The sequence below is a fragment of the Mugil cephalus genome, chromosome 18 (assembly GCF_022458985.1).
Source record: "Mugil cephalus isolate CIBA_MC_2020 chromosome 18, CIBA_Mcephalus_1.1, whole genome shotgun sequence".
Classification (NCBI taxonomy): Eukaryota; Metazoa; Chordata; class Actinopteri; order Mugiliformes; family Mugilidae; genus Mugil; species Mugil cephalus.
The window spans coordinates 7,720,922-7,730,813 of NC_061787.1; the positions used below are offsets into that span (position 1 = coordinate 7,720,922).

The window sequence follows — 9,892 nt, forward strand, 5'->3', positions numbered from 1 at the left end:
CCCTGGTTTTATTTAATATCGTCAAAGAAGCGCTTTCTCACCATGTCTTCGCGTCCCTGTCAGCGGAGCACCGAGGTCGCCGCGGCTTCTGGGAGCAATGTTACACCGTCACATCACAGATTTTCATCCATTCTCACCTGAAGCGCGTCATATCGCTCGCTTAGCTGTGACATCAAGGAATATCATGGTCAAAGACATAAAACCAAACCGCCAGATACTCACAGCAGTGCGGGAGCCAGCTGCTGCGCACAGGTCGGACCATGTGCTGTACATCAGGGAATTGTGGGGAAGCAGTTAGTACATCTCACTTAGCTGTACATTATTTAGCATCTTTTATTGTGTGAAACGTAGCCGTTCATCTCCACAATCTTAAAGCTTAAAGTTTCCCAATCAAATTTCCTTCCGGCAAAACACCTTTGTCTTTGTATATTTCAATAATCTAGGATTCTTTCTCGCGGTTAATGCAGACCTCTACAACTGCCTTCTGACAGCATCATATCGCCGGTATCCTCCTCAAATTCAACACTTGGGTGCAGGCACAGTCGTACAAACACTCCAGCACAGACGGACACACAGACACGTTCGGCTTCCAGGCCTTTCTTGGCTCCCATCACCAGCAGAGTTGCATTTCCACCTGCTGATGCAGCTGGTGAAAAAATATTCAATGCCAAGAGCTCTGTTATGATGATACCTTGCATACCACGCTTAGTTTGCCAAATTTTTACTTTTAATCACCCTCTTTCTGCGACGCTTGTATAATTATAAATGAACGCGGCGCACAGAGGTGGAGTGTGATTGAAACGTTGCATGAATCGGTACCTTCCAGCAGGATGCTGCTGATTTCTTGTTAGAATGCATTGTGACGTCGATACATTTTGCACGCTGGCTACAAGACAACAGAATCGAAAGTCTCTCTCATGATCTGTGAAGATGTGCAGTGGGAGTCTCCGCTCGCTTCCTAAATGAGTTGTAACATTTCACTACATGGACTTGGGTTCTGTCTTCATGACACTAGCACACTTTTATTCTGAACAGGCTTCATGTCACAAACGCTTGCATAATAATGAATGGAAAATGCCTACAGATGCACACACTCTCACGACAAACACACAAACAGCCACGGAGTGCACTAATGATGGATGTACTTCCATTATCAGGCCGAACAACAGTGCTCTGCAACAATTACAGACCACCAGGGGAAAAAAAGAAAGAAAGAAAGAAAAAAAAAAACATCAACAAGAAAATTGTGCATGGACAAGCCAACTAACCAGGGAAATTCCAGCTTATTTCATTGCACATTTTTTCTGGAATGATTTACTCGCGAGAAAGAAAAAAAATAAGGAATCCGTTTTTTATTTAAAATATCTGCACTCAAAAGACCAGGCAAGCCAAACAACTTATATTTATTGCCCCTTGTCTGTGAAAGATATTTGAAGGGATTGGGCAGGAGCCCAGGAAAACGACGATGAATATCAGGCAGAGGCAGAGTGATTGTGCAAAGGCTAGTGAGATTGTGAGATTTGCTGCAATGATGTTAATATGTACAAATGCTGCTTGATGTGTAAATTTCCAGCCACTGGACTGGTTTCAGCTCTGGGTGGGATTTAGATTTTTTATTTTTTTTTTTTTGTGGAATTATAACCGCTATTTGTGTCACCAGCTGCTCTTGCTTGAGACATGTTTCCCCCATTGTGCACAGATTAGACAATTAAAAAAAAAAAAAAAAAGTTGTGCAACAAAACAGAAGTGCAAAAAAGTTTAGAGAACATGTTTGCTGCAGTCATGTTCAGGCTCTAATTACAGAAATTCATGTTTTTGCGGAATATGGTGAGAATCAAAAACCTCAGTGAAGATGCCCAAGCCGCACTTAAGTTCACAGTAACACATGCACAACAATAGTAAAAAAATGGAGTAAAAGCAGGATGCAGCAGGACGTCCATATCTTAACGTTGCAAAGACATGTTCCAGCCTCCAGGCCTCCTCGTGATGCGCTCTGACAAGAACAATGTGACGTTCAGTAGGAATCTATCAGTGATTATCTTTGGCTGGTCATCCTCATTGTGGAATACGGAGTCATTATCAGACTCATCAGATAAGCAGATGTCGACAAGCTGCTCTGTAAGTGAGAAGACCTCTCCATTGAGCAGCGCATTAACACACCATATGTGTGAGGGTTTTTTTTTTTCATGGTACCACATAAAATCAAAGTATGGGTTGATTTTACTCATTAAAAATGCTCACTGGCACGAAGCAAATGCAGAAAAACAAAGGCCAGGGTTACATAAAGTAAAGCTACACGTTGGATAAGGAGTATTCTAATTTGAGAGAACATGTGGCCCATGCATTTGGAGTGAAAAAAAATGACAATAATAAATAAATGGATTGGCCCTTTAAGTGATTTTGGTTGAAAAGGGGTTAAATCAGGAAGGTTTGGGAACCGGAAGTTCGCTGGTTCCATTTCCTGAATTTAAAAGCGACCACAAACTTGTGTCTCTTGAGCAAAAACACTGCGACACACGTTGAGCTTTAAGTTTAACTTCAATAAATTTGAGGTGGAAAGGGACTGATTTCTTTCTTTCTTTCTTTCTTTTTTTTTTTTTTTTTTTTTCCGGGAGGCTGTAGAGGTGTGCAGCAGTCTCACCCTGCCGGAAAGCGCTAATTGGAGTGGCCTCATTTAGCAACACGTCAAAGGGGGACGCGACAACACCGTGTCAGCGCCTCCACAAATCCCCTGCACGGTCTAAACTTAATAGCGTGTCAGACATCACAACTGATGCAATGGGGGTCACCGTGAGCCTATGTTTCACTATAACGAACCCCCTTCCTCCAACCCCGGCGCTGGGACTTGGTGGTGGCAAAGCGGAGATTAATGTCCCAATCAGTGATGTGGTTAAATAAAAAGAGCTGTGAACCCTGCGTGGACCAGTCTGTGTTATTATAAGGCGTCCAAATAAGGAGGGGAAAAAAGAGAGAGGCGTATACATACTAAAAAGATTATTATTATTTTTTGTCTATCTTGTCACGACAATTTGACATTTCCAAAGATGGATTCCAGAGACAAAACGACACATTGCTCCAGTACAGCTCTCAGCTCAGAGAAAACGATTAAAAATAATAATAATAATAAAAATAAATAAATTAATTAAAATGTTCAGAGTTTGATGTAAATTAATCGAAAATCGACTCTGTTTATGTTATTGTAAATGAATTAAATAATTAAATGCAGCAATGTGTTTTTGCTTTTGTCCTAAAAAAAAAAAAGTCACATTTATAAAGTAAGACATAACCACATAAACGCCCAACATTCAATAAACATGAACACTGGAATTTGTTTTCTATAAAATCTAGTTGTATGCATACTTGGATGTTCACTGTGGGATGGATTGCTCCATTACCCAGACTCTGGCAATGAACTCGTTTTATGGCTGCAAATAAGACAGGCTTTTTATTATTTTTTTATTTTTGGGGAGGCGTTTTGAAATGTCTGCGTGCCAATAAACTAAAGTGGCCTTGACTTGAATTTGACCTTTGTGTATTAAACTCAGCAGATGGAGATGGAATCCTTTTTTCTTTTTTTTCCCCCCCTTTTTTTTACCCCCAAGTTGATTCGTGACTTGCAACTTTGGGATGCGGCCTCTTCAAGTTTTAAAACTCTGGTGCAATTAAAAATGCGTATCACATGTCCAACATTCCCTGCCGGGGACCGTATAGTTAAACCCAACTGCAAATGTTTAGCTTATCGATTTAGTTCTCATGGAGTGACGGCAGCTGGGCATGCAGATCAGAGTGCTGGCAAAAGCATTGGCTGCATGCACCAGGAGTTACAGCTTTTTTTTTCTCTCACATGCTCTACATGTCAGTGGCTGCAGGTTATGAGTCGCCAGGTTTACATTTATCTGCGCACATAAAGTATTTCAGGACGGGACACCCAAATTCACGTCGTGTCTCTCAACAGAGAGCCAAGTCTTTGTCGTGAATGAAAGCTGTCATCCACGCACTGCTTTAATGTTTGCGTTACAGCGGACAACTGTGACGTGCACAGAGCGTAAAATAAAAAGCAAAGGAGCTGAACCGAAATTCTGGGATACGTGCGCAGATAAGCTGCGGAGTGTCTACCTTGGTAACACAAACGTCAGGCTCGCTTTACTGGCCACAAGTGCTGGTGATAAATATTCATGATGCCGGCGCCTGCGCTTTCTCGATATCTGGGTGTTTGTCATTTCCAGGCTTGAACGTAAATACGTTTTAAAGTGGATGTTGTGTTATTTTTTTATTTTTTATTTTTTTGATCTGGATTCAGCTCCATGGCCTGATAGGAGGCGCACCGCATCCTGTCGTCGACTCTTCTTTTACGAGCGTTTCATTTTCGACGCCGTGTGTAGGTTCGATGTAAAGTAATGCGACTGAACCATGAAATAAGAATTAAGCGGCGTAGTTAAGGTCCATGCGTTGCGTTCAGTCGTTTTTTTGTTTGTTTGTTTGTTTGTTTTGGTTTTGCCTAAAAGGTTGCAGTGTCTTTTTTTAGTGAGCCCAAGTCTGCAGCTATAGTGAGGCAAATAATCCAAACATATATTATATATATTTATCAAGTTCAATTTAAATGATGAATAAGCGGTTTTCTCAGAGCTCTGATCTCTACATGTGTCAGGTTGGCACAAATAAAGACGCTCGTGTGAAATAACCCGCCACCAGACGGGCCACTTTTAGCACTATCCACTCTGAACTATTTATGTTACATATGAACATTTGTATTTATATATTTATATATATATAAATACATAAATATATAAAAGCTGCAAAGTGACTTTCCCTCTATTCACGAGACGTGCCTGTGCCTGTTTTCTGCAGCATCTGTGAAGCATCTGCACTGGAACCAGATAGATAGTGTTAAATAGAGTCGAAAAAGTCATTTTATCACCATCCTTCATTTATCTCCAAATGTAATAGTCCGTGAAAAGAAAATATGAATACATTTCAATACATTTCAGCAAATCATCTAAGATGGAGTCGCTTTTATTTATTTATTTTCGCGCTGATACAAACAGCAGACGCGCGCGTTGCCTCTTGTTGTGCATTGCCATGCGTATGTGTGCACAGTGTTGTTGTTTTCTTTTAAGGTTAGAATTACTACGTGGTTCTTTTCGGGTGTGTGCAGCAGTTTTTTGACGGAGCTCCAGACTGACAGATCGTGGCTCCGTGCACACTGGCAGTGTTAACCATGATCAGTGGCGGCTGCTGATGTGATCTCTGCCTAATGGGGCGGTCAAGCAAGCTGCAGCCAGGAACAATGAGGGGGCCACACTGACTAGCTAACTCCCCCGGCTCTCCCCTGAATCTACACCAAATCCACACAAACGCAGGGGTAAAAAAAAAAAAAAAAAAAAAAAAAAAACTAAATTAGATTTTGAAAATTAGATCCTGAACAATTAAGTAACTCGAAAATATCCGGGTTTACATCGACGAACAACCGGCGTGATTAATCGATTTAATTTGCACATTACTGGAGGGCAAAGTGTTGGATGTTAATTTTGGATAAACAGAAGATGCAGAAGGAGGGGGAGGGGGGCGAGTTTGCTTATTATCAGGAAAGTTGTGACAGTATACTTTGAAACATGGTAGCTTTAGATGAGCTGTTGCTTCTCTCACACACACACACACACACACACTTGCAAAACATGCACACACACACTTGCGAAACATGCACTCTAGTTAAAGAGTTAAAATTATTTGTGCAGCTAAAATATTGGATAATCCTCAATAAGAGCCTGCTTCGGTCCAATTATTCTATATTCGATGCGATTTGCAGTTTCATATCACACTCACGTTGAGATCAAAACACTGATGAAACCCCGTTGCATTTTTTTTAATCCTTTAATATAGTACGAAATGTATCCAAACATTTTTTTGTAAACTAAATTTTACATACGAGCGCATTTCTCCATAAATACCGATCATTTCTAAACATGTTACCGGTCCTTTACATGCGGATAAATATGGAAAATTGAGCTACTTCTTACATGTAATAATACTTCCTTTCAGACAAAGTAATTGACAGAGTTTTTTTTTATATTTATCACGTACATAAACAGATTGACACGGAATTTCAGGCTTCCACTACACGATTTATCGACATGACATTAAATAACAACAATGATTACTGTGCTACTCAAACTGGACCTTGGACGAAAATGTTGCACTGAATAGGCTACAAAAAGCACATTAATACTAAGAGTCGGTTAGGTCGACGTGTAGACTGTAGTAATACTGAATAATTCACATTTGGTACACAACTATAACATTCTTTTCAATGAAGTCTATTCATCGCGATATTCTTAAAACCATCTCATTTTTCCATATATCTAGGGACCACATTTTTCACAAATTCCCTTAAACTGTGATATTTACAAAATAAAATATTACATTTTTCCCCCAAAAACTTGGTGAAATCCTTATGTACAAAAAAAATTCAGGCCTCTACCCGGAGATAGCATGCTTTTTTGAGATCTCTTTTTTTTCCCTCAGTCTCTCAGTAAAAATAAAGGAATATTGAGGGGGAAAGTTTAACTTGGTGGCTGTCCTCGCCTCCTTTTTGTCCATGCATTCACTGACATTAAGACAGCCTTTAATTGATCGTTAGGGGAGGGGAGGGGGCTCTCCCGTGTTTTCTCAGTCCACGTTTCACTGGCTGATTTTTATAAAGTCTTTGATTCCAAGCAGCTTAAAAAAAAGGAAAAAAAAAATCTGCAGTCTCTTTTTTTCCCCCACCACTTTTTTTTGTGTTCAAAAATATTTACACGTACCATTCATTGAAATTTGACGACAGCGTGCTGTGGCTGGTTGTGTGGTGTACTGCTGAGGCTGCTGGTGATATGGAGCTGCTGCTCTGGTTCTCTGTGGACGGTGATACTATGGTGGGAGGCGTGGAGGACTCGTACCCTGAACTGGCCGCTGGAGATGGCTGCGGTCCCGGATTGGTGGATTCGTGGACCTGCAATAATGGCAGAAATACGCGCATAAATATAAGTTCCTTAAAATAAAAACAGAAATGCGCCCTGCACACACAGCCTTCGTTCTGTTTTGCTTCAAACACAAGACACGATTAAAACTCCTAATCTGACTTCTGTGGACATCTGCAGATAAACACAGCAAACCCAAAACATAATTATTCTCATTAAGATCTTAATCTGATTTGTCGCTTGACAAAAAGGAAGAAAGAAAGTGTCAAGACAAATTAACTTCTCTGTTTATGTAGGGAAAAAACACCTCTTTTTTTTAACAACATCACACGATATAAAAATTCATTTTACGACCGAAATCAGCAAAACACATTTTACGACAACTCTACATGTCCTGATTTTGCAGCCAAGTAAGTAATAGAGAATGAAAAAAATAATAATTATAACAATAATAATTTTAAATCCCGGTGTTTTACCTTCATGTGTTTTCGGAGGGAGCTGGGATGTGTGTATGACTTGTCGCACATTTTGCACAGATAGGGCTTGTCCGACGTGTGGACGTGCATGTGTTTCTTGCGGTCACTGCTGTTTGCAAATCGCCTGTCGCAGCCTTCAAACTCACACTTAAAAGGCTTCTCACCTAAATGCAGCAAAGGGAGACAAAAAAAATGCAACGCTTAACGCTTGACAGATTTTCAAAATTCACAGTGTGCATTATTTGGTTTCAACAAATAGCAGCATGAATATTTGTTTCCTTGCATATTTTTTCCTGCTTTACTTGGACTGTGAATGCATTGACTTTAACCACGCAAAATTAATTCAGATAATTAAATTCAAAAGACTATAACACAGAATAATTTTCATATAAAATATCAAGACGTAAAAAAAAAAGATAAAAAAAATCTTATGAGATTTCTTCTGTCAACACTGATGCCAGCAGTGGAGAGACTGCAGCTGCCTAATAAATAATAACCCGGAACGCATGCATATTTCGGATGAGACATTGTCAGCACTGGTGAATCTGTGCGGATCTTACCGGTGTGAGTCCTTTTGTGAATTTTTAGATTTTCCGATCGAGCAAATACTTTGCCACAGCCGGGGAACGGGCACGGAAATGGCTTTTCACCGGTGTGTACTCTGATATGATTTACAAGTTTGTATTTGGCTTTGAACGGCTTCCCTTCTCTGGAGCAGTCCTCCCAGAAGCAAATGTGGTTGGTCTGCTCTGGTCCCCCAACATGCTCCACCGTCAGATGGGTCACCAGCTCGTGCATCGTGCTAAAAGTTTTGTTGCACGACTTTTTGGGGTTCGTCAGCTGCTCCGGCTCGATCCACTTGCAGATGAGCTCTTGTTTGATCGGCTGCCTCATGTATCGAAAGAAGGCCCCTGCTCCGTGGTGTGCGGCCATATTCATGTTCATGGGGCCGTAGCCGTGCAGCTGGGTCGAGGCGTAGTGGTCGGACCGCGGGCTCGTAACGTGGCCATACTGGTCGGCGCGTCCGTACATGTCCCCCGAGAAGCCCAGCCGCATCTGGCTGTTGACCACGTTGGAAGACGCGTGGCTCGCCGCTTGCTCGTGGAGCCCCGGGAAGAGCAGGTGACCCGCTGCATCTGAGTGTCCATGTGGCCCTGCGAAACTTCCGGAGGCGAACAAACTGTGCTGCGCCCCGGTGGCATCACCGAAACCCCGATTTCTGAAGAGAAAGTCCCTGGTGGAGTTGAAAGCCGCCGTGGAGTAAGAGCCAACGTGGGTCGGGTGATGATGGTGCCCCAGGGCTGCTGCAGCGTAGCCGGGCGCCTGGGAGGAAAACGCCGTCTGTCCGGAGCCAATATCATGGGAGCTGTGGTTTATTTTGAAGGCGCCCATCCCATCCGCGAACGGATTTATCCCCAACGCCACTTCTCTCTCTGTGACTTCGCCTGTTGAGTGATGCCGCGAGGAGCCGAAAGTAGTGACTCCTATGGTGGGATACTGCGGTCCTGCGTCCAAGAGCATCTTCAGTCTAGACTCGCCGAGACGACTGAGAGCAGAAATCAAAAAACCACGCACAGATATTCTTCCTCCCCCTCTCTGTGTCTGTTGGACCGCACCGGACTGGGCAAACTCTCGAATCCACCGATTTTCTGTTTACTTTCTAAGACGCGAGGAATTCCCCTATACCGCTCATCCGATGCACACGCAAAATCATGTATACATACAATATTGTCTTTTGTGGTTTATCTTCCTGTGGCGCAACTTTCACCTCCTCAGTCAGGCGGTGAGCTCTAGACTGATAGTCGCAATCATTCCTGCAGATAAATGAATTGAAAAGACAACACAGTCCAGCCCTGATGAATGGGAGAGGAGGGGGGCGGTCACGTGGCCCCGGAGCTGCCCGTCGATTGGCGGAGGCCCTTTCCCCCCAATAACATCCACTCACCAAATAACAATCCACAGTGCAGGGCCCACACTTCTATTGGCCTCTTTGCATCATCAATCCCAGATATTGTAAGATTGCTGACTGTGAATTTGGTTAAAAGGCTCAATAACAGCAAAACAGAAGTTGTGGAACAGAAAACAACAATCGGCCTGGTGGGAAGTAGAGAGTCGAGGAACGCGTCGCTGCCACATAGTGCGGAGAGTTTATAAGCCAAATGTGTCATATTGTCTTTGTTAACCTGGGGCTATTAGATTACCAAGCACGCCCCTTTGTTGTGTAATTGGATGAATGCCTGATACACGCATAGAGGGATGGATAGACAAATAGATAGATGGATGGATGAATTTTATTTTTGTCTACATTTTATAAAAATATCAGTCGTATGACAGTGATCTCATATATTACACGTGACTGACAGCAGCGAGGGAGGTAAATAAACCATCCTGCATCCTGAGTTGGACCCTCATTGTATCAGCTACAGGTATGGAGGGACAAGTTTAACCTCAAACCCCCCA

The 9,892-nt window shown here is 42.3% G+C and overlaps 1 protein-coding gene across 1 annotated transcript; it reads right to left on the reverse strand.

Moving 5' to 3' along the window:
* Positions 1-6,045: 6,045 nt before the first annotated feature.
* On the reverse strand, positions 6,046-9,266 carry zic1 (zic family member 1 (odd-paired homolog, Drosophila)). Its single transcript, XM_047567914.1, has 3 exons — positions 7,993-9,266; positions 7,433-7,596; positions 6,046-6,988 (listed from the first exon to the last, which is right to left on the reverse strand). Exons 1-3 carry the CDS (start codon positions 8,951-8,953, stop codon positions 6,791-6,793), a joined length of 1,323 nt encoding a protein of 440 aa, XP_047423870.1. The 5' UTR covers positions 8,954-9,266; the 3' UTR covers positions 6,046-6,790.
* Between the last annotated feature and the right edge of the window lie 626 nt (positions 9,267-9,892).